At 44.6% G+C, this 25879-nt stretch overlaps 1 protein-coding gene across 2 annotated transcripts; it reads left to right on the top strand.

The window, feature by feature from the left end:
• Pdk1 (pyruvate dehydrogenase kinase 1) lies at nucleotides 1–24973 on the top strand. Of its 2 annotated transcripts, XM_051166402.1 has the most exons (11): nucleotides 4–298; nucleotides 2026–2167; nucleotides 6471–6542; nucleotides 10173–10357; nucleotides 10624–10713; nucleotides 12941–13018; nucleotides 14324–14400; nucleotides 16071–16169; nucleotides 19603–19713; nucleotides 21467–21580; nucleotides 24403–24973. In XM_051166402.1, exons 1-11 carry the CDS (start codon nucleotides 103–105, stop codon nucleotides 24541–24543), a joined length of 1305 nt encoding a protein of 434 aa, XP_051022359.1. In that variant the 5' UTR covers nucleotides 4–102; the 3' UTR covers nucleotides 24544–24973. The 2 variants fall into 2 exon arrangements, with proteins under 2 accessions (XP_051022360.1, XP_051022359.1); XM_051166403.1 differs by lacking the exon at nucleotides 12941–13018 and having other exon boundaries at nucleotides 1–298.
• The last annotated feature ends 906 nt before the right edge of the window (nucleotides 24974–25879 follow it).

The raw sequence follows: 25879 nt of genomic DNA, 5'->3' as shown, positions 1-25879 counted from the left end.
CCCGCCCCCGCGGCCCGCCACGTCCCGCACGTAGCGCCCGGGCAGCGGCATTAGAGCGGCAGGCTGGCGCCGGGGGCTCCGGCTCCTCCGGCGGGGCTCGGTATGAGGCTGGTGAGGCTGCTGCGGGGCGGCCCGGGCGTCAGGCCGCTCGGCGCGCTCCCCAGCGCCAGCCGCAGCTTGGCCTCTGGCTCGGCCTCGGGCTCCGGGCCGGCGTCGGAGCGCGGCGTTCCGGGCCAGGTGGACTTCTACGCGCGCTTCTCGCCGTCGCCGCTCTCCATGAAGCAGTTCCTGGACTTTGGTGAGGGCGGCCGGGCGGTCTGGCCTTCGTGTGCGAGCTCCGTCTTCCCAGGCGAACCCCTCCTCCCTGGTGTCGCCTCCCCTGCGTCTTAGGTGCTTCCTTCCTCCCCTAGGAGGGTGCGGGCGCTGGCAGGCCGGGCATATAACCGGGGCGTGCGACTATTATAGTACGGGAGAAAAACAAAAGCAGCGGGCCGGCGGGCTGTACCCTTCCGCTCACGTGCGCAGGTGCGATCTCGAGACCCGGTGTGTTCGGGGAGGCCTTGCTCGGGTTCAAGGCCAGATCGCACACTGCTTCGAGGGAGGCGTTCTGCAGAGGTGAGATCAGTGCCAGCACAGCGATGAACCATCTAGAGTGGCGTGATGGCAGGAAAACAAGTTACTACTGGCCCAGTACTTTCCTCGCCAGTGTTTCCACCGAAAGCAAGTTCTTTCATCAGCAGTCAGGTCCCAAGCACGTGCAAAGTGCAGGATCTTGTCTGTGTGTTACAGTTTGCAGAAGAAACTGCAGTGTTAGGCCTTTTGACTTTGACTTCTCATCAAGAAAGGAAAATGGTTAATAGAAACTCTAGCATTGAAACCCAAAAGTTCTGGAGTAGAAAAAGTGATCTTATGAGTCATGTCATCAGGTTACAACATGGCTAGCGGGCATGGGAGATAAGTGGTGTGGCTGGGTGCATGATCTTAAAATTGTGGTTTGCAGTGACAGGTGGTTTTCTTGTATTGCTTTATTAAGGAAGTATGAAAGGCTTTTATTCTTAAACATCTGCACCATGATTTGTTCACTTTGTTCATGAATACGCTATTAATCTTGTACAAGATGCTCTCCTTAGTAACACGCCTACGTTTGACAAGATAGTTTCTGCTAAGGTTCTGTCCACAAGATAGAATTTTTAGTTTAAAATGGATTGCTGAACTAGGACTTTTTAGTTCAAGTGAAGCTGCTTTCCAGGGGATGGCTCCTCACCAGCTGTTCTGCCAGACATCTGGATACAAGAGTGGAGAAAGGGGCAGGTGACTTTCCCAGGATTTAAACAATTGAGTGGTTTCTACTTGATGGTTGCTGATGTGCTGCTGGTGGTCTTTGTCTCGTGTTATCTGAAAACCTCTGTAATGACTATTCTGGTGTATTTGTGTCTTGTCAGTCTTTACATATTTGGGTCAGAATTTCTTTTCCCTCCTCCCTTCCTTCCTTTCTTTTTGGTGTTTGAAGTCAGGGGTTCTCTGTGTAGCCCTGGCTGTCCTGGAACTCACTCTGTAGACCAGGCTTGAACTCACAGAGATCCTCTTGCCTCTGCTTCCCAGGTGCTGGGATTAAAGGTGTGCCCACCACTTGGCCAGGCAGGAGTCAGAATCTCTGAAGGGTAGCAGCAGTGCGGCTTGTAGAATCAGCTTTTCGCAGTTCTCCTTATAGGCCCTGAACCTTGAGCAGAGGAATGTAACTTATTTTAATTCTAAGTGTACAAAGTGTAACAAAGTACCTACAGTGTGCACCTGAGCAGTTGGAACTCCAGGAATCGGAAGGTGGTTCTGGGAACAGTGTTACTTTATAGACCAGTCACAGCCTTGCCTGGCTATATCTTTGTTTTCTAGTCCCTTCCTCTCTGTATAGTAATTCTACCAATATGGCTTTGTCAAGTGACTCCATCCCCTTTCTCCCTCCCTTTCTGGCTTTGGATACCTCATGCCGTTGACTTAACTGCGTTTTTCTACTGTGCTTGGTTTCAGGATCAGTAAATGCCTGCGAAAAGACCTCATTTATGTTCCTGCGGCAAGAGTTACCTGTTAGACTGGCAAACATAATGAAAGAAATAAGCCTCCTGCCAGACAATCTTCTCAGGACGCCATCCGTACAGCTGGTCCAGAGCTGGTGAGAGCCCGTTTTGTTTTGGTTTGTTTTGGTTTTGTTTTTCAAGACAGGGTTTCTCTGTGTAGCCCTGGCTGTCCTAGAACTCATTCTGTAGACCAGGCAGGCCTTGAACTCAGAGATCTGATGGCCTCTGTCCCCCAAGTGCTTGGGATTAAAGGCGGGCACCATCACTGTCCAGGAAGAGTCCCATCTTGTGTTTATAATTTCAGTGGACTTGTGGATTTTGTTAAAGGTTAAAGAAAATACATTTACCTATTTATTATTTTATGTATTTGTTTGTTTTGAGACAGAGTTTCATTATATAGTTCTGGCTGGCCTCAAACTCACTATGTAGACCAGGATGTCCTCAAATTCGGAGAGGTCCACTTATTTCTGTCTCTGTTCTCTAAGTGTTGTGATTGGTTTGTTTATTTGAGAAGTGTCCTTCCCTGGCTGGCCTGGAATTTTATGTAGACTCGACTGGTGTCAAACTCTAAGAGATCTGTTTGATGTTTTCTCCCGAGTGCTGGGATTAAAGGTGTGTGCCTGAGTATAGATGTGAACCACACATGTGCAGGTGTCTGTGCAACTACAGTTATTGGCATTTGTGAGCTACCTGATTTGGGGGGGTGGGGTACGAACCTACTCTGAGTCCTCTGGGAGAGAAGCAAGAGCTCTTAATATTGGAGCCCCACTCTTCCCCTGCCTATGCTCCTCAGTAGAGTTGCAAGGCCATGGAAGCACCCCTCTGCTCTGTATAATAAAGGATTTGTTTGTTTGTTTGTTTGTTTGTTTATGTGTGTGGGTGTCCCTGGTGCCTCTGGAGGCCAGAAGAGGGCATCAGGTCCCCCTGGACCCGGAGTTACAGATGGTTGTGAGCTGCCTTGTGGGTACGGAAAACTGAACCCAGGACCTCTGGAAAAGCAGGGCCTTCTCTTTAGCACTGAGCCGGCTCTAGCCTGATGATTAAAGTTTTAAGGGTACACCTTTTTTTTTTTTTTTTTACCAGTCCACAGCCTTTATTTCTTGTATTTATTTTGAGACAAATCTTCCTGCTTTCACCTCCCTAGTGCTAGCCTTTTGGGCATGTGCCACCACAGCCTGCTTGTTAAGTGTTATTAACTTTGCTTTCTTTTATTTGTTTGTTTTGTTGTTGTTGTTTTGAGACAAGGTTTCACTTGTAGTCCTGGCTGTCCTGGAACTCACTCTGTAGACCAGGCTGGCCTCCAACTCACAGATCTACCTGCCTCTGCCTCCCAAGATGTGGGCCACCACGCCCTGCTCAATTAACTTTGTTTTACGTTACATTTTACAAATTCTTTGTGTGTGTGTGTGTGTGTGTGTGTGTGCGCGCGCGCGTGTGCGCTCAGATTCCTGTGGAGGTCAGAGAACAAGTTGCAAGAGTTAGTTCTCTCATTCTACCACATGGGTCCCAGGGATGAAACTTGGTTAGTAGGCTTGAGGGCTGATGCTTTACCGGCTGAGCCATCTTTCTGGGACTTGGTCTTTGTTATTTTGAGACACTGTGTTGGGCCTGTAGCTCACTATACAGACAAGGCTGACTTAACCTTGCCTCTGCCTCTTTGGATCTGGATCACAGAAATAGGCTACAATATTCAGCTACTGTGTCCAGCTAAAAGCTGCATAGGAGTCTAAAAAGAGCTCAATCTTGTAATAAATCACATACACTTCTGAACACGTTAAAGGGTTTGATCATTTATAAGGTCTTAACCATTAAAGACTAGGACTTTGGGTTTCATCCCTATTAAGTTGGAGTCTTAAAAAAACATAAACACTGCTGGGCGTGGTGGCGCACACGTTTAATCCCAGCACTGTGGAGGCAGAGGCAGGTGGATTGCTGTGAGTTCGAGGCCAGCCTGGTCTACAAAGTGAGTCCAGGACAGCCAGGGCTAACACAGAGAGACTCTGTCTCAAAAAACCAAACCAAACAAAAACAAAATAAAAACTGCTTGCTTTTGGGGGGGGGGGACAAAGGCTGACAGTATTTCTGGTTAGTCTAGAAGTCACTCTGGAGAGCAGGCTAATCTTGAACTCACAGAGCTCACAGAGTTCCTCTGCCTCTCCAGTGCTGGAATTCAAAGTTTGAGCCACCATGCCAGGGTGAGGAGTTTTGTTTGTATGCAGGTCAGAGTTGAATATTAAGTGGGGAAAAAAAGTAACGGCAAAACATTTCCCAATTATGATTAACGGAGATCCTAATTTTCTATTTCTAAGTATCATAGTTTGTGAGATAAACTGGCAAACATCAATTTAAAGTAAACGTGGGCGTTGGAGAGTACAGTTTAGAGATTAAGAGTACTTAACTGCTTTTGCAGAGGAACCCAGTTCTGTTCCCAGTACCCACACCGGGTGGCTCTCAGTCACCTGTAAATCCACCTTTAAGGGATCCAGGACCTGGATTCCAAAGACCCCGGTACTCACATGTGCACATGGTCCTCCAACACAGGAATACACATAATTAAAAATTAAAATCAAACAAACAAACAAACAAAAACAAACAGCTGGGGACAGTAGCACACGCCTGTAATCCCAGCACTTGGGGAGGCAGAGGCAGGAGGATCTCTCTGGGTTCTAGGCCAGCCTGGTCTACAAAGTGAGCCCAGGACAGTCAGGACTACACAGAGAAACCAAACAAAAACAAAAACACAGAAGACGAAGACAAGGCCCTGGAAAGTTGGCTCACTGGTTTAGAGTGTTTACTGTTCTTCTAGGGACCAAGGTCAGGCCACTCCTGATTGACTGTGACCCCAGCTCCAGGAGTTTGTCATGCTCTCCTGGCCTCTGAGGACACACACACACACACACACACACACACACAGACACACGGACACACACACACACACACACACACACACACACACACACACACACACACTGAAAGTAAATAAATACAGAAGAGAAGAATGGCTGCTAAGTATTGGTCCCCAGAGGCTAGTTAGTTCATGTGTGGAAATAACTGCAAATGTAGTTAAGTGAGAAAAGTGGGCTGGACGGTGTCATGGGATCCACAGAAGAAAACGCAATCTTCTAAGGGAGGGTTTCCCATTCCTTTCCGGTCTTCATGCAAACTAGCTCATCCTGCTTTCTGAAGTTTGGTTTTGCCTCACAAGGGGTAGGAGTTTAAATATCCCCTAGAGACTGAACTTTTTTTTGCCTATGAAGAGAAATCTCAGGGCTACAACAGAGTGGCAGCTGTGAGAATTGCTGGGCTCTTGGACGCAGCAAGGCCTGGTTGGGGCAGGGTGAAGGGTGTCCAGGCACACCATGCAGGATTTAAGGTGTAAAGAAGATAACGGAATAGCTGTGGAGGTGTTTTCAGCCTGGGCCTGTGATGCCTTTACGTTTCTCATTTTGTCGTAAATAAGAACTCTCCTACCTTGAATTGTTGGTTAAATGAAAAACTTGAATTTTAATTGCTTTTGTGTTTTGTTTAAGAGGCTTTCAGTAAATACTTGTTGACTAGACTTAAATATCCAAATTTAGGGTTTTAAAACACAAACATTTAAGTTAGTTTGTTTTGTTTTGTTTTTTTAAGTTTTTGGAGACAGGGTTTCTCTGTGTTACCTTGGCAGGCTTAGCCTTGCTTTGTAGACTAGGCTGGCCTTGAATTTATAGTGATTTACCTGCCTCTGCCTCCTGAGTGCTGGGATTAAAGGTGTCCGCCACTACGCCCAGCTTAAGTTCGATTCTTAGAGCAAGGTATACACTTATTTTGTTGAGACTAAGACAAGCATTTATCCATGATTGCAGTTAGTAGTGACAGTTCAGTTCTTATGATGCAGTATTTACAATCTGATTGGTAGCGTCTGGATTCCCACAGAAAGCAGAAGATGATATTGGGTCCCCTAGAGCTGCAGACACTGATGGTTGTAAGTGGACCTCTGTGGATGCTGGGAATTGAACTTGTACTGTCTGGAGGAACAGAAAGTCCTAACTGCTGAGCCATCTCCAGCCTGAAAATATATATTTCATGTGATATACCTAGAACTTCACTCAAGTGCTAGTGCCTGTAAAAGCCTGCTTCAGGACCCGTCTGTAGCTCAGCTGGAAGAGTGCTTGCTCAGCATACACAAAGCCCAGATTTCATCCCCAGCACCACATGAAGCTGGGCTTGGTGGTATGCCTGGTTCGCATGAGACCCTGTCTCCAAACAGAAACAAAAACAAAGAAGAAAAAAAAAGCAATCTTACTTTAACTATAATATCTTAAAAATATTCTAAAAATAAAATTATAAAATACGAACAATAGAGTTTGCATTAATTTTACAATATGAATAAACTCAGCCTTCTGATTTGTATTTTAGGTATATCCAGAGCCTTCAGGAGCTGCTTGATTTTAAGGACAAAAGTGCTGAAGATGCTAGAACTATTTATGAGTAAGTGTAATTATATGATCTTATTCTGGATGCAAATTTTATATTTAAACACACAGAAGTATAAATGTGGTTACCTTAATTTGCTGTTGGCCCACTTTGAGGAAACTGATTAACACTGAAGGTTCTTTTTTGTATAACATCGTTGTTATTAAATTACCAGTATTGCCTCATAATTGCCCCACTTCGAGCACTGCTTATTGTTTTTTATTTACCTGTAGCCTAATGATTGTTTAGTATTAGGTCTATAATTATTATTATTATTACAGTATTTTCTAACCCACTAGCAATCAGTCAAGACACAGACACCTGTTATGTTTTAAAATAGCCTTAGTTAACCTGGGGCAGGGTAGACATTAATCCTCTAAACTACCTCCCATAGTGGGGCAGGTATGGGATCCCTGTCTCTATTCCATGCCATCTGCTTCTAATAATGTTTATCAAGCTCCCTCCCATCCATATCCCATGTACTTGCTAATGTTGTTCATCTGGGCCAAATCCTCCACACCGGCCATGTGCTTCTCCTCCACCTAACCCATGATAGCGCAACCTTCACTCTCTCTGGTCTCTCTTCGCAAGATTCTCTCTGTTTGCCCAACCCTGGGAGCTTTAGCCACGCCTGTCCCATTTGCCCTGCTCGGGTGTGATGGCCTTTTATTAGTATCAAAATACATCAGGCCAACCCTCGACACAACCTAGCTACATCATCCATTTATAGCAGCCCACAGGTACTAAAGACAGCAAGACACTGTAAACCAGGGGGCTGGGCTAGATGTAAACCTCACTCCACGCCGCTGTTTACTGTAAGAAGAGACAGTTCTAATGTGATGACCAGCAGGAATCTAGATGTGACCTGGATGCCTCTTGGTCTGTTAACCAAAGGGACAGCCACCCACCCTCTGCTGCCTCTGCTTGTTCACGTGTGCACTCGTTGCCTGGATAGTTGGAAAATTTCTGGTTTTAGAGAAAAAAAAAATGTACAAGTCTAGATTTTCATGGAAGAGCTCTAACTTTGAAACATGGCAACTGCTTATGTTTCTTTTGTTATATACAAAAGCTATAAAAAAAAAAAATAGCTCTGGGTTTCTGTGGTCTGTGGTTTATAAGACCTATGCCAACTTTCATAGCCGGATGCCAGAGTTGATAAACTTATTAGTTATCTTGGGCAGCTGCTTGCAATGAATGTTAAGAGCATGAAGGCCGCTGTCATCTTTTGGGGGGAGTATTCCTTTTAAGAGAGTAGCAGAACTGCATTTTTAAAATGTTTTTGGTTTGAAAGTAGTATTCATCAGCTAGTCACTGTCTAGGTGAGCGAAGTCATCTAGTGTTCAACACAACTCTACTGAGATAGTGCGTTTACACACAAAGAGTGTGCACTGCGTGGCTCGGGATCTCGTAGCTAGTAAGTGGCAGGACTAGGAACAAAGCAAAGGGAAGTGGTGGGGTATCCTATCAACGCCACTGTAGAACTTTCTGGAAACAGTCACTCAGAGCTGAGCCTAGGAAATCAAGTGAGCAGCGAGGCAGAATAATACTGTCACCTGTACTCCTTGAACATTATGTTTGTGTGTACATGTTCCTGCCTAGGGAGGTTCCTGTGCGTGGAGGGCAGAGGCCAGCCTCGGGTATCAGCCTGCCGTCTGCCTGCTTTGAGATAGGGTCTCTTGCCTTAGAATGTCAATTAGGCTGGATTGGTTGGCCAGTAAACTCCAGGACTCCTCCTGTCTGTTTCTCCAGCACTGGGGGTTACAGATGTGTGCTGCTATGCTTGGCATAGTCACATGGGTTTCTGCAGATTGAACTCAGGTCATTTGATGCTTGTGTGACAAATTCTTTACCAACTGGGGAGCTATCTCCCCAGACCAGGTTTTCTGAGATAGGGTCTTATATGTGGCCCAGGCTTTCTTGGAACTCACTGTAGTCCAGCCTGGCCTCTTGTCTACCATGATTTGCCTGCTCCAGCCTCTGCCTGGGATTACAGGTCAGTTACTGTACCTTGCTCAACAGTTTTGTTCTAAAGAGAGGAACAGAATAGGTAAATAAAAAGGAGATTGAAAATTTCAATTCTTTGTTGGTTTTGCGGAATTTTTAAAAATTATATTTTGTCTTAGTTGCTTGGGTTTGAAGTTTCCCACTAACTGAAAAATTGTAAAAACAGTGAGAATATCATTGGAGTAAATTAAGTGGTACCTAAGCTAGTGTTTTGGGAAAGCATCATTTGGAATCGTGAATCCTGATGCCTAGTTAGGAGGTTGGTTTGTTACATCACAATTAAGACTTCTTTCTCTTATCTTATTCCTTAAATTAACAGAAATAAGAAGGCAATATGATTTGAAAATTTATTCCAATCCAACAATTTTTTTTTCATCCACTTTGGGTATTTTTGTTTGTTTGGTTTGGTTTTGGGGTTTTTGTTTCTGTTTTTTATTTCTGAGACAGGATTTCTCTGTATAGCCCTGACTGCCCTGGAACTCACTTTGTAAACCAGGCTGGCCTTGAACTCACAGAGATCTGCCTTTGCCTCTGCCTCCCCAGTGTTGGGATTAAAGGTGTGCACTGCCACCATGTGGCTTCTCATCCACTTTGTAAATGCAGAATGAAGGAAGTCAGAGTTCTTTTTTTGAATTTTCTTTTCTGAGTGGTTTCTTTTTCCTTTGAACTCTAGGGAGGAGAGCCTCAGCCGACTTTCAAGTCTTAACTCATCTTGAGTCCCTGTGGAGTTTCTCTAGAGCAAGGGACTTTTCTTAGGCAGCGTGCCTCTGGAGCGCTGTCCTCATTAGTGAGCCTCAGGGGGTTAGATAACGGGTAGGGAACCCTTACATTTTTCACAGTAGTATGGCAGCTTTACAGGAATCCAAGAATTATGTACCGTATTTTCCGGCGTCGTATAAGATGACTGGGCATGTAAGATGACCCCCAACCTTTCCAGTTAAAATACAGAGTTTGGAATAATACTTGCCGTATAAGACTACCCCTCTTCCAAAGCGCACCCTGTGCAGCAGACTTGGGCATGTGTCCATTTGCAGGCAGGGCACAGACAGCCAGGTGTTTTATTATAAAATACTGGCAGACAGCTAGTGCCAGCCTATACTGCCCCTTTAAGGTGAGCTCCATACTCAACCCGAAGACCTGCAGCCCTCCGAGTCAAATGGGCGGGTTCTGGTGGAGAGCTGACAGGAAGATGTGTGCAGCTTGCTCCTCCCTGCTTCATATTCCTCCCTACTTCATACTCCTCCCCTCCCACCCACCCCAACCCCCCCCCCCCCCCACCCCCACCCAGAGCAGGGAAATCAGTCGAGGCAACCTCCCCCCTCCAATCTATGCTCCAGACATATGAAGCAAGAAAAAGCTTCAGGTAAGTACCCAGCATATAAGATGACCCCTGACTTTGGCATGTTTTTTTTCAGGGACAGAAAATATGGTACGTTTTATTTTTAGAGATCCTTGTACCTTGTAGATTCCATGTATTTTATGACTTGGAATGTATTTAAGCAAGTGTGAGAAATCCTTCACTGACTCGCCTTTCTCTGAAGTAGGGTTTTTGTTGTTGTTGCTGCTGCAGCTTGTGTCTTAGTATTAAAAGTCAAATACTTGTCAAAATATTTGCATGTTTTGACAGAGAGGTTTGTTTAGATTCACAGACACAGTGATAAGGATCAGAAACCGGCACAATGATGTCATCCCCACCATGGCCCAGGGTGTGACCGAGTACAAGGAGAGCTTCGGAGTGGATCCTGTCACCAGCCAAAATGTCCAGTATTTCTTGGATCGATTCTATATGAGTCGCATCTCAATTAGAATGCTGCTCAACCAGCACTGTAAGTTGAAGGAAGTAGCTAATATGTGTAGTGCTTTTACCTTTATTTGTTTATTTATTTATTAAATGCCCCTTGAGAGGGAACATTACTGCTATGTAATGAAGTAATTTTTATTACTTCATGAAGGCATTGACTTTAAAATACCATCAATATGCTTAGGGAAAATATTTATTCTATTGTTTGGTATTACTTAGAGAAACAACATTTAAATCTGGAAAGAGGTGTTACGTAGATTCACTTACTTTGGGTTTTTCCGCTTTTGATAGCGCTACTGTTTGGTGGAAAAGGAAGCCCGTCTCATCGAAAACACATTGGAAGCATAAATCCAAACTGCGACGTGGTCGAGGTTATCAAAGGTAAGTGCATTTGTCCTTTGCAGAAGGACAAGAAGTCAGAGTGCTGTGCGCTATCCCTTCCCATAAAACTACTGCTTGTTTCGTGGAAAAGAAAAATGTTAGGAGTAAGGGTTAGGCCTAGAACTCCCTTCGTGACATCAATTAATGCGGAATGTAAGTCAGTGTCTTCCCGATTGAACTCTCTGGAAGTAAAATTTGCTATGTTAGTAAGTGTGCTTATCTGTTTTGCTTAAAAAAATTCAAATCTTTCCCCATCCTCCCTCAAAATGGGTCACTGGGATGGCTCCTAAGTGCACGTCCTGTCAAGCCTTACAGCCTGAATTTGACCCCCCAGAACTCACCTACTTGTAGGGAGAGAACTAACTACTGAACTGTGTCTCTCTGATCCCCATACATGTCCTTGGCATACACATGCACACAGATGTACAGCGTACACAGTAAATAAATGATATTCAGGTTCTGAGTCTGCCCTGTCTAGTTCCCAGTGCTGAGAGTTAATAACAATTTAATTCTCATCTTTTCAAGCATTTTTGTTTGTTTGTGTTTTTAAGACAGGGTTTTTTTCTGTGTAGCCTTGGCTATCTGGGACCTTACTCTGTAGACCAGGCTGGCCTTGAACTCACAGAGATCCACTTGCCTTTGCCTCCTGCGTACTGAGACTAAAGATGTGGGCTACCACTGCCTGGCTGTTCTCAAACATCTTTTTAAATTGACATCACATGCTCATTTACGTATGAATTGTTTTATGGGTTTTGTTGTTTTTAATTTAAAAAGATTATATGGGTGTTTTGCCTACATTCATGTCTATACATCATGTGTATGTGGGGTGCTCTTGAAAGCTAGAAGCAGGGGTGGGATCTTCTAGAACTAAAATTACAGATGATTGTGAGCCACCATGTGGATATTGAAAATTGAACCCAGGTCCTTTGCAAAAGCAGCCTGTGCTGTTTTGTTTTGTTTTGTTTTTGTTTGTTTATTGTCTTTTTTTTTTTTTTTTTTTTTTTTTTTTGTGGTTATTTTTTCCTTAAGACAGTGTTTCTCCATGTATTCCTGGTTGTCCAGGAGCACACTGTGTAGGCCAGGCTGGCCTCAAACTCAGAGATTCACCTGCCTCTGCCTCCTGAGTGCTGGCTTTAAAGGCATGAAACTCCATGGCCAGATAGCAGCCTGTGTCCTTAACAGTTGAGCCATCTCTCCAGCCACTGTGTTTTGTTATTTTTAGAAAATGGAGTGCTTTGTACAGTTTAATATAAACTCATAGCCATATGGACATAGCCCACATTTTTGAGTGGCTCTTTAGAATGAAATAGAGTGCTGACCTGTACTTCTTGTGATGTACACTTAGGTTGTTTTCATTTTTTCCCTTCCTGCTCCTCACAGTATCTTAGTGAACTACCTTAAATATATAGTGACTTTTTCTAGTATAAGGCAAAGAACTTAGAATGGCCAGGCGTGGTGGTGCCCACATTTGACCCCAGCATTCAGGAGGTAGAGGAACATGGATTTCTGTGAGTTCAAGGCCAGTCAAACCAGCTTTGGTTACATAGTAAGATTGTTAACAACAACAACAACAACAGTGATAATCCTAGGATTAAAAACATGTTTAGGGGCTGGGTGGTGGTGGTGCAAGCCTTTAATCCCAGCACTTGGGAGGCAGAGGCAGGCGGTTCGCTGTGAGTTCGAGGCCAGCCTGGTCTACAAAAGCGAGTCCAGGACAGCCAAGGCTACACAGAGAAACCCTGTCTCGGAAAAAAAAAAAAAAAAAAAACACACACACACACACACCAAAAAAACCATGTTTAGGCATTTAAATTTTCAGTGGTTCCAAAAAAAAGGGCATCAAACAATAGATAAATGTGTAGACTTCCTAAGTCCTGAGCAACTGTTTTTTAGATGTCTCAAAAACAGATATCTATGCAATACATATTTAATGTATATAGCAATCTTTTTAGCCTCATGGTTTTTTTTTTTTTTTTTGTTTTTTTGCTTTGCTTCTGTTTTTTTTCCATGCTGCCTTTAAAAAAAAAGTTTTTGTGACCTTTTCTGTCATTCTCTCACAGCTCAGGCTTTGTCACGTAAAAGACCTTCCTTCCCTAAGATTGTTAAAAGTGTATTTTTCTTCTGCAGAGAGTTTTAAATTTTCATTTGTCAATACTGTTGGCCTCTTGTTGCGTAAGACAGAAGTACATTTCTTTAACGCTTCTTTGTTTTGTTTGATTCACACTAGATGGCTATGAGAATGCTAGGCGGCTTTGTGATTTGTATTATGTTAACTCTCCTGAACTAGAACTTGAAGAACTTAATGGTAAGCCTGCCGGGTCGCCTTTCCTCAGTAGTGGGTGTGCTGACGGCCAAGGAGCAAGCTGGGATTGGCTTGAACAGTAAAGGACTCTTCAGCATCAACCTCTTCACTGAGTGTGAAGGCAGAAGATACGTGTGTGCAACACACGCCTACACGTACATGAGTTAGTTTGAGTCCTAGGAAGAATATTTTGCTGTTTTGATTTGCTCTTTATTTTTAATGGGTAATTTTGACTTTTTGCTATTTTCTTCAGAGACAGAAAAAACAAATAACACCAAGAAAATTTTTATTTCATTTTTGTGTACACCTCATAGCAAAGTTTACCCTTTTTCTGTTTCCTGAATTGCAAGCCAGTTTTTATTGTTGAAGCCAGAAGACTGGGGTATGTGAACGACAGAGGAAGCCGCTCATTTGTGTGAGCGGCTCTGATGGTCTCTCCACCTGCCTTTTAGAGAAAAAGTTGAGAGTTTTGGACAGAAACTGGCGATGGTTGTTTAACAAGGAAAACCTCTCCCGGGTTAAGATAATTCTTTGGGAAGGTGATGGGAGGAAAAGTTTTAACAGGCTTGAACTAAGCCGCGCTCTGGACCTGAGTGGGGAGCAGTGTCTACTTGCCCAGCTGAGGTAGAACTGCCTGTGGTTTCCTGCCACAGTGAGTCTTCTGATGGTGCCACCAGTAAGAACCATGTGCCACACATAGAGCTTAGGAGCTTGAGCTGTATGGGCGGGCAGTGTCAGCTGTCCCACTCACGTTTCCACGTGGGAGTTGTTCAGGAAGGACAGTTTGGTTTACTATTAGAAACACAGTCCAGTTATTTATTGGTCAGTGTACTCTGAAACTTGGCATCTTACCCTTTTGTTTTCCCAGAGGTCTATGTTACAAGTAATGCTTGAGAAATGATGCTAGCTTTCTTTTTTTTTTTTTTTTTTTTTTTTAAATACAGTGTTATATCCATAGAAATGTCCGGAATAAAATAGACAGTGTTCTACCCAGGTGAAACTTTTTTTTTTTTCTAAGATAATCTGTCTTGGGAAGTACACTCCTACCTGAAGATGGAGTTAAGACTTGCTGTCACAGAGAAGCGTAGGAGAGTGGGTGGCTGACCTCTTACAACAGATTGTCCTTGTCATCTGCGACAGGGTTCAAGCGCTAAGGCAGTGAAGAAATGGTGTGACATTATGCACCCCCCCCCCCATAATACCACCCTCCATAGCTAATGTTTTCTCCACATCACTCCACAGTTTATTCTTAAGAATGCTTTGAGCACATCTCTCTGTACTTTCATATTTTTCTCTTCTGCTCTGTAGCGAAATCACCAGGACAGACAATACAAGTGGTTTATGTACCATCCCATCTCTATCACATGGTGTTTGAACTGTTCAAGGTTTGTAAAATAGTATTGCGTAACCTTTACCAGTCCTCTCTTGAGCTTAGGAATCCGCTCTGAAAACCATTTTCCTTTGGACTTCCTGATTCATTAAGATACGCCATTTCATGTCAGTATCATGCCCCACTGTGCTGGAAGTGCGCCTCTTGTCTATATAAATGGCTGCCTCCGTGTAGTAGAGCACACAGACCTGGGAGCCAGGAAGACCTGGAATTGAATAAAGATTCTGTTGCTCAAATGCTCTGAACCTCGGTTTCTTCTTTGAAGCTAGGATAGTACTTTCCAGGAAGATTTATGAAGATTAGGGAAGATGTGCCGAGTGGCTGTTAGGGCAGAGCGGGCTGTAGGTACTTAGTAAATTTGTATTATATTTTCATGAACCAAAATACTACAATTGTAATTCCCAACTTTGTATCCTTGAGCCAGCCCCACTTACATGCCTTTGTTTTTGCATTTCTCTTAGGAAGTTGTTTATGTTGGACTTAGAGACTATTTGCTGTTTATAGCAGATTTGGGGACTCAGTAGAAGCATTCTGGTTGTGTTGAGCTGCCCTCCACCCCACTGGGGCGTTTGCTAGTTGATAGAAAGTGGTTGCTGAATGTGGCTGGTTCCTGCAGCTGCAAGTGACTGTCCTAGAGCAGAAGCCTGTCCCGCTTCCTGCTTTAGCTGCCCAGTGTCCAGCCAGCAGCAGAGATGGCTGTCCGAGGGATAAGGCACGGTAACCATAGGCTGGCCAGGGCACACAGCTGTGACTGCAATCCCAGCACATTTGAAGGAAGCAGGAGGGCGCTAGCACTATAGGCCACCCCAAGCCGCGTCGCAAGACTTTCGTTCAGAATCCAAAGGAAAAAGAAAATAAAAAACAGCATACCAAAACATAGAAGCCCGAGAAAGCAAGGGTGACCATACGTGCTTTGTATTGATAAATTAAGAGCTCCTTTAACACCTACATAAATCTATCAAAGTGGTTAAAAAGCAGTAGGCACCTAACATGTTAGAATTGTTTTTCCCCCTTGAAATTTCAGTTATGTAAAGATCCTGTTTTTTTAAAAAGATTTATTTATTAATATGTAAACAGTGCTCTGCCTGCATGTACTCCTGCAGGTCAGAAGAGGACACCATATCACATTATAGATGGTTGTGAGCCACTATGTGGTTGCTGGGAACTGAACTCAGGACCTCTGGAAGAGCAGTCAGTGCTCTTAACTGCTGAGCCATCTCTCCAGCCAAAGATCCTAACTATTAACTATTCTAGTTAATGAGACTTTATGTAAACTGTAGCATATTTGTATAGTGCACATGACAGTGGCTTTTGTCTAGAACCTAGTATTAAACTGGCACAGCCTTGGCTCAAGGCTGTTCTGTCCTTAGTGGCCAATGCTGTCCCTCTTAAGTCCACATTCAGTCCCATCTTCTTTGGCTTTAGCCGTTTCTATTCCAGCGCCATGTGTCCTGTTATTAGTCCATGCTTAGGCAGCACTGGCCTCACACAGTTTAGAAACTAGTCAAAACATTTTTATGGTGTAAATACCCTTAGCTTCAAATCAGTGACAAAGGGAACTTAAAATTCAAATAATGCATATATCTTTAAAAACTGTTAGTATATGGTTTTCTTTTTTTTTAATTATTAAAAGCTCTACTTCATTGTAATCCTAATGTATTTCAGAATGCAATGCGAGCCACTATGGAGCACCATGCTGACAAGGGCGTCTACCCACCTATTCACGTCCATGTCACGCTGGGTGAGGAGGATTTGACTGTGAAGGTAATGTTTTAAAAAAAAATGCATGTATAGGCACGCAAAAATGATACATGTCTAATTCCTACAATGCACAACTTATTCTCAAGGGACAGAATTTCATCAACTAGATAATAAGCACTTTGCCTTGTTTCCTGGCAAATTATAGAATTATCTTCTGAGTCTGTTTCTATTCTGGTCCTTAATCCAGACAGCTCAGGTTGAAGGGATGCCTGGAGGCAGACTCTGATCAGTTAAAAAATCTTAAATATTTGGGCATGTTCAGTTTTAAGAAATGGTTTTTCATCTTGCTCTTAGGAGCACAGGTGACTTTAGCTTTATGTTTTAGTTACGGGAACTGAGGGTTAGTGAGAATTTAGGGTCACACAGGGAGTATAGAGGCTCCAGACCTGGAGATGTAACCATGTGACCCCTGCTCAGCCTTCCCACTTACCTGCTCCAGGAGCGCAGTTTGCTTGGAGTAATTGTGCATCTTTTAAATTATCAGGTATGATACAGAGTATAAAAGTCAGCTGTCCTTTCTGGCTGTTGATGCATGCGGCTCACACCTTGTCTTAGCTGTTGTGTGCTGACTGCACTTCTGAGGAGTTCTCTGGCGTTGCTAGTTCTGAATTCTTTACACTGTAAATAGCATGCACTGGTTTATGTGATGGTTGGGAGAGAGGCATTGGGTCTCTGTCCCTTTCCTACCTGGCTACACGTGCTGTTTGCCTCCATTGTTTTCCCAGTGTTGGTTTCATACATGGAATTGTAGGTTGCAAATAATTGTCTACAGAGTTCTGTAGGCAGCTGGTGCTCCTGTCTCTGAAGTCAGTTCTAGTGGGTTTTAATGTCTAATAAGTCCTTGGTTTCCCCCATAGGGTTTTAATACACATGCCTTTAGAGTCTAATTCAGTCCAGTAAATTTATAGGGTGGCACCATTTCTGCTCTCTGGAAGGTCTCATTTATATGTCTACCCAGGTGCCATTTGCTCCCATCCTTAAAATGGAGTCATGCATGGCAAAGCACAGTCTGAAAAACCACAGTTTTGCGCAACATGGAGTAAGTTAGGGGAAGAGTACAGCCTGAGCTCAGTCGGGTAGGGTCGAGAATGTAGGGCCTTCTGGAGGCTTTCCTGGGTGGGAGCACAACCCTCAAGAGTATGGCCTGCGAGATTCCTAGAGTTGAGCCTTCCAAAGCCCTGTGGCCATCTTAGTCCCTTGCTGCCCTGCTTAGCTCTTTGGTTAGCCTGTTATTAGTTCTAGCTTGTCCATGTTGTCTCAGCCCTCAAAGTAATTCATGGATCTGGATCTGGAGAGATGGATGGCCAGCATTGAGAGCACTGGGTACTACTCTTCCAGAGGACCCGGGTTCAATTCCCAGCACCCACGTGGCAGCTCACAGTTGTCTGTTAGCTCCAGTTCCAGGAGATCCAACATCCTCCCATAGACATACATGCAGGCAAAACACCAATACACATACATTAAAAAATGTATTCCATTATTTATAATTGTTTCTGACAACTGTTTGCAAATGAGACCTAAGACTTCATAATGGTAGGGTGCTGGGGAACTCGCAGTCAGCAAATGCAAGCCTTCTGAGTGGGAAGAGTCATACTACTGCCTGTCAGTGGGGTGGGGGGGTGGGGGGGTCGGGGGCCTCCGAGCAAGTCTAAGACAAGAAAGGGCCAGAACCACCTAGAGTTACCCGTCAGTGCTTTTCTGGAACAAGAGCCTCTTGGTTGGGTCATTTTCAGGGGTTCTGACATACTTGTGGTCTCTGTCTTTTTCTTGGTGCTATGTTGGAAGAGCGACTTTTGGGGAAATCCTTCCTTTTCTGTTTTTGCAGATGACATTCAAGTTGTTTCTTCTGCCGTTCCTTTGTGTGACCGGTTTTAGGCAGCTGGTTTTGCGTTAACTGAAGTTCTTAGATTCTTTTCTGGATTCTGTTGTGGGGTTCACTGATCTGAGTCAGTGGGGTCCTTTCTCTTCTCTGGGGCCTCGAGACTCACTTGTCCTATTTTCTCCTCCTGCTGCTGTGATAAAAATCCCCATGGGAAAAGCAACTTGAAAGAGAAAGGGTTTGTCTTGGCTCATAGTGAGGGGTCACCATCCATCATGCTAAGAAAGGCAGGGCTGCAGGAGCCCTGCGTAATAGTCAGGAAAGAGGTCACCCCACAGACATGCCTGGAGTCGCCTTCTAGATGAGTCAGAGCCTAGTAAGTTGGTAGTTAGTACAAACCACCATCCCAGTTTCTTGGGGGAAGCCATGGGTGGGTGTCCCATGGTGTCCACAGAGTTCAGAAGAGGGTGCTGGATCCCTGGAGCTGGAATTGTGGGTAGTTGTGAGCCTCCCTCTGGATGGATGCTGAGAACCAAACCTAGGTCTTCTGCAAGAGCAGGAAGTGCTCTGAACAGCGAAGCCATCTCAAACAGTCAGGAAGGGTTCCTTTGCTTTGGGCCTGCATTCACAGGAGTTAGCTCAGGGAGTCAGTGTCAGGGGAACAGGAAGACCAGGTGGCGTTCTTGGCTACATGCTTTTAGAGTGGCGGTTTGGGCACTGAAGGTGAGCTGGTACGCTTTGTTCGCATCTCCATCAGCGATGCTTTGTTTTGTGTTCACATCCTCTCAGTGTAGTGGCCTCCAGAATCTTACTCTCTTGCCTGAGTGTAGGCGCCAGCATCCTCCTCCCATCATCCCTACTCCCATCTCACTAGCCCTTATTTTTGTTTGTTGGCTATTACATTATAGCACAAGCTGGTCTCTAATTATGGCAAGCCTCCTGCCTCAGCCTCCTACATGCTAAGACTGCAGATGTGTAGCACCAATTAGGTTCTGGGTGGGGGGGACGATTTGTATGTGTGTGCGGGGTTACAGGAGTGCAGTGCATGCCCAGTGGAAGCCAGAAGTAGGTGGCAGATCCCCTGGAACTGGACTTAGTGGTGGTTTTGGGTCAGTATGTAGGAGTAGGGAGCCAGACCCAGGTTCTCTGGGAAAACAGTCTTACCTCGGAACTGCAAAGCCGTGTCTCCAACCCGCTGCAGACTTCTGTCTTTAATATATCTAACCCAAGTTGGAATCATGTCTCTAACTTGTTCCTTGTTGTCTATTTTTTGTAGCCATCTCTCCTGCTGATTATGTATTAAGGTTAGAGTCCCTACGTAGCGTTTTGTTTTAGAATGTGCTCATGTAGTCCCTGTGTGAGTTACTCTCTGATTTTTGTTAAAACCACGATGGATATTCTTGTGTGTACTTCCCCTATGTTAGTTTTTCTAGGATAAGCTTAGGAGATGGCATTGATGTGTAGAGTGTCCTTGGTTTTTATTTATTTTATCCTGGTTATCATGCCGCCCACCAGGAAGGGCTGGCTTTGTGTTAGTTAGACCGTGGGAGCAGCGGTCACATTTGTGATGCTCTAACGTGTGGGACTCGGTCACAGAGCGATCCTTTCTCCTCCTAGATGAGTGACCGGGGAGGCGGTGTTCCACTGAGGAAGATCGACAGACTTTTCAACTACATGTACTCCACTGCACCCCGGCCTCGGGTCGAGACGTCCCGCGCAGTGCCCCTGGTATGTGATCTGGAAGGGCTGTGGTGCCCCTCAGCCATCATTGGAAAGTGCGCTCCTCAAGGCCAGTTATGCTGATTTCACGGGAGTTCACAGGGAGGGAGAATGCTTTGGAAATTTGGAGATTAATACTTCTGTATGAATTTAAATAGCCCTGGGATTAGTGGTTTTTTTTTTTTTTTTTTTTTAAGATTTATTTTTTATTATGTATACAGTGCTCTGTCTGCATGTATACCTGCAGACCAGAAGAGGGCATCAGATCACATTACAGATGGTTGTGAGCCACCACGTGGTTGCTGGGAATTGAACTCAGGAGGACCTCAGGAAAAGCAGTCAGTGCTATTAACCTCTGAGCCATCTCTCCAGCCCTGGGATTAGTTTTTAATTGGAATAGGGACAAGACAGATTATAGTTTAAGAAATTTTTTCGGCTCCTCTTGGGAGTGATGTCACAGCAGTTTTCCCTGTAGTAGTCCACATGTGACTGTATGTGTCGGTATGGACTGTACTAGTAATCGGTCGTCATGACTTAATCTTTAATGTTGATGTTTTCCCTCAAATATTTGTTGTATTTGGAAAGACCTCATTATGTAGACCCAAATGAAATTCTGATCTCTTTTTTTTTTTTTTATTATTTAATTTTACTTTTGTGTTTATGTGTGTCTGAGTGTTTTGGTTGCAGCTCAGCCCTAGGGCAGGGGGAAAGTTAGAAATAAGGTAGTTGACTTAGAGGAACACACACAAACACTGCTTTAGAGCACAAAATAATTAGCTCTAGTGGGATGGCTCGGTGGGAAAATGCTTGCCAGTGACACTGATGACATCATTCGGTGCCCAGATCTCACCCACGCTGGCAGGAGAGAAGCAGCTCCTGGAAGCTGCCCTTCCCTCCACACATACAGCACGCTGTGCACATGCCCGCACGCACAGACACACAGTATAATAGTAAAAAACAACCAGCGGGAGAAAAGGCCAGGGTGTGTGTGTGTTACTAGTCAGTGCTGTGACGTAAACAGTTAATAACACGCTGTGAGGAATGCTACCGAAAGCATGATTTGGTGATGGAAGCCTTTTCTCCTTTTTCCAAGTGTTTGTAGATTCTGGATACTGGAAGCAGGTTGAACAGAGGCCCAGAAGTCCTGTGTTTCAGGAAGTCAGGGAAGGAGATGGGTTCTGCTAGGCAGGAGAGCAGGAGGCAGAGGCCTGTGTCAGACTCTCTTTCTAGAAGCTTGGCTTTTTTATCTCTAGGGCAGGGGGAGTGGGGATGGTAGAGTACTGGTGGGCTTTGAAGATTTTGGAGCAGGGAAGTGATGTGTCAGAGGGAATTAAGGAAGCAGACTATCACAGATTACCTCAGGATCCATGGTGTAAAGTCCCGAGATTCCTGCCTATTGTTAAGAAAGCTATGACAAGGCGTTTGCTAGTCTCGCTCCTAAATGAAACAGTGTGCTTTCTGTGAGACTGCTGAGAGCTGTATTGGGGAACCCCGGAGCATGGCAGCAAAGGAAAGCAGTGTGTGTGCCTTTTCCAGACTGCCCACAAGTCACTTTCTAGACAGAGTAAGGGGCTTTGGGTCTAGGCCTGACAAGCTGGTGGGCTCCACTGAACTCCAGCTTAGTCCTTCCACACAACTGTATCTTACACGCTCGCAGACGCACGGGCTGATGGCTCTGCAGCACTCGGTGGCATTTGTCTTAGTTAGGAAAGTGTTTCAGTATGCGAGTCTCTGAACAGAACTTTGTCTTCTCATCGAACAGGCTGGTTTTGGTTACGGATTGCCCATTTCACGCCTCTATGCACAGTATTTCCAAGGAGACCTTAAGCTGTATTCCTTAGAGGGCTACGGGACTGACGCCGTTATCTATATTAAGGTAATAAGCAATGCTTCTTGATTTAGCTCTATTTTTGAAAAAAAAATTTGTACATGTATGTGTGTGAGTTTATATGTACCACATGCATGCAAGAGCCCTCAGAGGCCAGACGGTAGCCACCACGTACGTGCTGGGAACTGAACCTGGGTCTTCTGTAAGAGCAGCCAGTGTTCTGAACTACTTAGCCATCTTTCCAGCCCCTTCACTTGGTTTCTTTTAATGATAAGAAAAGGTATCAGTTAAAAAGTATAATGGAGGCACAGGTGGTGCACACCTGTAATCCCAGCACTCAGGAGGCAGAGGCAGGTGAACCTCTGAGTTTGAGGCCAGCGTGGTCTACAAAGCGAGTCCAGGACAGCCAGGGCTGCTACACAGAGAAACCCTGTCTCAAAAACGTAAGGGGGGAAGAGCATAATGGGATTTTACTAAACTTCACACTATTCAATAAATGTAGAGATATTTTGATAGTTGAGGGCAGTGGGGAAAGAAATAGAAAATTAGGTTAAAGTAGAAAATTATAAGTATACAAGAAAGACCCTGGGTGAATTTTTAAAAAACATTTGTTTGTATAATATGTGTATGTTCGTATTGTGCGTGTGCATGGGCAGAGGACAGCTTTCCAGGATTGGCTCTCGCCTTTCGCCATGTGGGTTCTGGAGGTTGAGCATAGGTGTGGTGACAGCATTGCCAGGCAGTGATAGCACCCAGGCTTTGTGTGTGTGTGTGTGTGTGTGTGTGTGTGTGTGTGTGTGTGTGTGTGTGTGTGTGAGAGAATATATGGCCTTCCACATGTGGGGCTAGTGCTCCCCAGCTGCCAGCAGAGAAGCATTCTTTTTTTCAATAAATACTTGTTTTATTTTGAGTCTGAGTGTTTTGCCTGCATGTCTGTATACCTCATATGTGCCTCGTGCCTATGGAGAAGAGGGCATCAGATCCCCTGGCACTAGAGCTACAGATGATTGTGGAGCACCGTGCGGGTGCTGGGAATAAAACCTAGGTCCTGCGCAAAAGCCGGAAACGCTCTTAACTGCTGAGCCATCTCCTCAGCCACCTAAAGCAATCCTTTTAAAAAAGTGTGTGTGTGTGTGTGTATGTGTGTGTGTTATGTATTTGTGTGTGGGCATGCACATGTGGAAGTCAGATAGTAGTGTGTTGAAGTTCTTTCCTCTGACTATGTGGATCTTGGAGATTAAATTCAGGTCATTGGGCTTAAAGACAAGCATCTTAACCTGCTGAGCCACGCATGTGCAAATAAATAAATGTAGTACTATTTTTAAAAGCAATGGTTAAGCAGTTGGTGCCTGTAGTTTCCTGTTCTGGCCACTAGATGGCACCTATTTTATAGGCTATGCTCAAGAATTTTTTTAAAAAGTTGCCCTGAAGAGATTCAAGTCTTTATGGCCATATTATTTTTTTAATGTCATTGTGAGGAACTTAAATATGACAGCATCAGTGCAGTATTTTTAACACTAAATGTAACATTTTAATTTATGTTTAGGTTACTCAGGGCTTCGAGGTGGAAAGCAATTTTTATTTGGGGGAAAACTAGAACACAAGCATTTTAATGGAGTCAGCACACCCAATCACATTAGAGACCACACTCAGCACGACCAGGAGGAAACTCATAGGTCTGTATTGCCAACATCTTGGGGAATACCAGTGGCCTGTTGTCAGAATTCTGAGATTTCCTACTGTGAAGACAATAAAAGAAAGTGTAGTTTCTCGCTGGCTTTCATTACTTACAGGAGGCTGCAGGGCAGTGGATGAGTGGTTGTGTATGGGAACAAAGTCCATGCTCAGGCCCCAACACTGACCTTCTTGGCAAGAGAAGAAAACACAGTATTGCTCTGTGATGGAGTGCTTTCTCGTGTACAACAAAGACCTCCTGTTCAGTCTCCAGCACTGGGTACCGAGGAGTGAAAAACATGAGCTCCAAACAGAGGGACCATGCATTGTTCATGGGCCAGCCAAAATGTTGTAGGCTCAGCTTGATATTTATTGATGATATATTGGTATGTTCAATTTTTTTGGTCTTTCGAGACAGGGTTTCTCTGTGTAGCCCTGGCTGTCCTGGACTCGCTTTGTAGACCAGGCTGGCCTCGAACTCACATCAGTCTGCCTGCCTCTGCCTCCTAAGTGTTGGGATTAAAGGTGTGCGCCACCACGCCCGGTGGTATGTTTAATTTTTAAGTTTTGTAAGATTATTTTTGTGGTTAAGAGTGTTTTGCCTACACACATCTCTGTTGGGCAAATCCTCCTGGTGTGTGTGGAGGTCAGAGGGGGCATCAGGTTCTCTGGACTGGAGTTATAGGTGGTGGTGAGCCGCCATGGGGGTGCTGGGAACTGAACCTGGGTCCTCTGCAGCAAGTGCTCTTAACCACTGAGCCATCTCCGTTCCTGTACAGTAATGCTTTTATAGTACCTCGCTAGATAGTGAAGAAGGACAGCTTTCTTCTCATTGGGCCTATATGTGTAGCGTATGTTAAGGTAGCTATGCTGATTTTTATGCTCTTACAGCCAGCCCTTTGAAGTAGCGGACTCCTGGCTGGGCTTGTACTTTGTAAGAGGGTAGACATTTTCAGGCTGGCTAGTGGATAACTGAAGCATCGAACCCAAGCACTGTGTTATCGGTGCTGCAGATGTAGTAATAAACAGCTTGTTCTAAGTACGTCCGTCGCTCTGAAACTTGTGTGTGGTTAGTAAGTAGTTGGTAAGATGCCAGCATCTTGTTGTTTAGTTTGTAGTCACCGTTCGCCACCATATATAATCTCAGAAAATGAATTCTTAAAATGCCCGACTCAGGAGACTCTTTCCAACCGCAGGCTCTGTCAACAGAGTCCATCGAAAGACTCCCTGTGTATAATAAAGCTGCCTGGAAGCATTACAAAGCCAACCATGAGGCTGATGACTGGTGTGTCCCCAGCAGAGAGCCCAAAGACATGACCACGTTCCGAAGCTCGTAAGTGCACGTGGACATCTGGAAACCCAAATGGGGGCGTACGCTGAATTTGGAAGAGATGCGTTTGAGAAACCACATTGTACCAAATATGTCATGAGTGATTTTTTTTTTTTCACAATCCGTGTTTGCTAAAGCTCCTTAAGGATCAATTATACCAACTTTATTCTGATGTTTGGTTCATTGGGCGTATTTTTAAACACTCATAATTTCGGTCGGTTTCCCTTGGTGTGGCAGATTTTTATGGAGTGTGAAGTCTCTGGGTTTCTGTAAGAAGCAGAACATTTCTTTCAAGTTTTCATTTATGTCTGCTAGAAACAATGTCTTCTGAAGTGGCTGGTTAGCTTTTGGAGTTCTGTCATCTGTCAGTGGTAACCAGATGGTCTTGTGACCTCCAAGCAGAGCACAGAGGTAGTAGTCGAACCTACATGTGTTGTCCAGAGGTCCAGAGTGCTGGGTCATGGCATAGTTTCATTGTGGTGGCTTGTGATGACTGGTCCCCATGGAGCTAAGTCCAGATCACGAGTAGGGATCAATGCAAGGGATCTCAAAAAACAAAAACAAAAACAAAAAAAACCAAAGTCTCGCTCGATAGGACTAGCTGGCCTTGAGTTTATAACGCCGTTCCTTACCATCCCAGCTGCTACGATGGGTGAGAAGGGCGCACTGATACATCTGGCTTAAAAGAGAGATGTGTATTCCCCAAACAAGCAGGGTAGCAGCAGAGACTAAGCTGAGGGCAAAGCACATGGGGTCCCAGACTTGAGCCAGTTGACTGTTGAGATGATCTGAGTTTCTCTGGGTCCTCGGAAGGCTGGGAACGAGCTTCTCAAACACTCGGTGGTGAGGCTCATGGCTTCCCTGGCTGAAACCACACTTCAGAGTGAAGAGTGACGCCACTTCTACTGCCAAAGGGACAGGTTGAATTGGATCCAGACTTTTTTTTTTTTTTTTTAATTAGAGAAAAGTCATCTAGGATTGATTACAAAAACACTTTGTACCTGTGGTAATTTTAAAGCTTACAAATGCTCTGGAGTATTAGGACATTACTTGTGTCAAAAATACAGAGCTATGAAGCAGGTAGTGACATCTTAGTTCTCATGTAGAGTGACCCAAAGTCAGAATTGGAGCTACTGCCTGGGCTGTCCCTGCTGATCGCCGTCCACTGTCTGGGATGCTCTTGCCTCATCTCCTGAGTGATAGACACAGACTGTGCAGGCACGCTTTGCCATTTAACTGGAGGGATTTGGGGGTTTGGTTTGGAAAATTCCGTGAGTTATAGCATCCCTCTCTGACAGAATTTATCACATTTTCACTCTGTGTATCATAAATACATGCATATT

This window comes from Acomys russatus, chromosome 24 (assembly GCF_903995435.1).
Source record: "Acomys russatus chromosome 24, mAcoRus1.1, whole genome shotgun sequence".
Taxonomy (NCBI): Eukaryota; Metazoa; Chordata; class Mammalia; order Rodentia; family Muridae; genus Acomys; species Acomys russatus.
Note: the sequence above shows the minus strand (reverse complement) of the source record. Positions and strands in the feature narration are given on the sequence as shown.

Coding starts and splice junctions, on each gene's coding strand:
- Pdk1 (XM_051166402.1), top strand. CDS start 103: ATGAGGCTGGTGAGGCTGCTGCGGGGCGGCCCGGGCGTCAGGCCGCTC. Junction 10,714..12,940: donor CGTGGTCGAGGTTATCAAAG/GTAAGTGCATTT, acceptor GATTCACACTAG/ATGGCTATGAGAATGCTAGG. Junction 13,019..14,323: donor AGAACTTGAAGAACTTAATG/GTAAGCCTGCCG, acceptor TCTGCTCTGTAG/CGAAATCACCAGGACAGACA.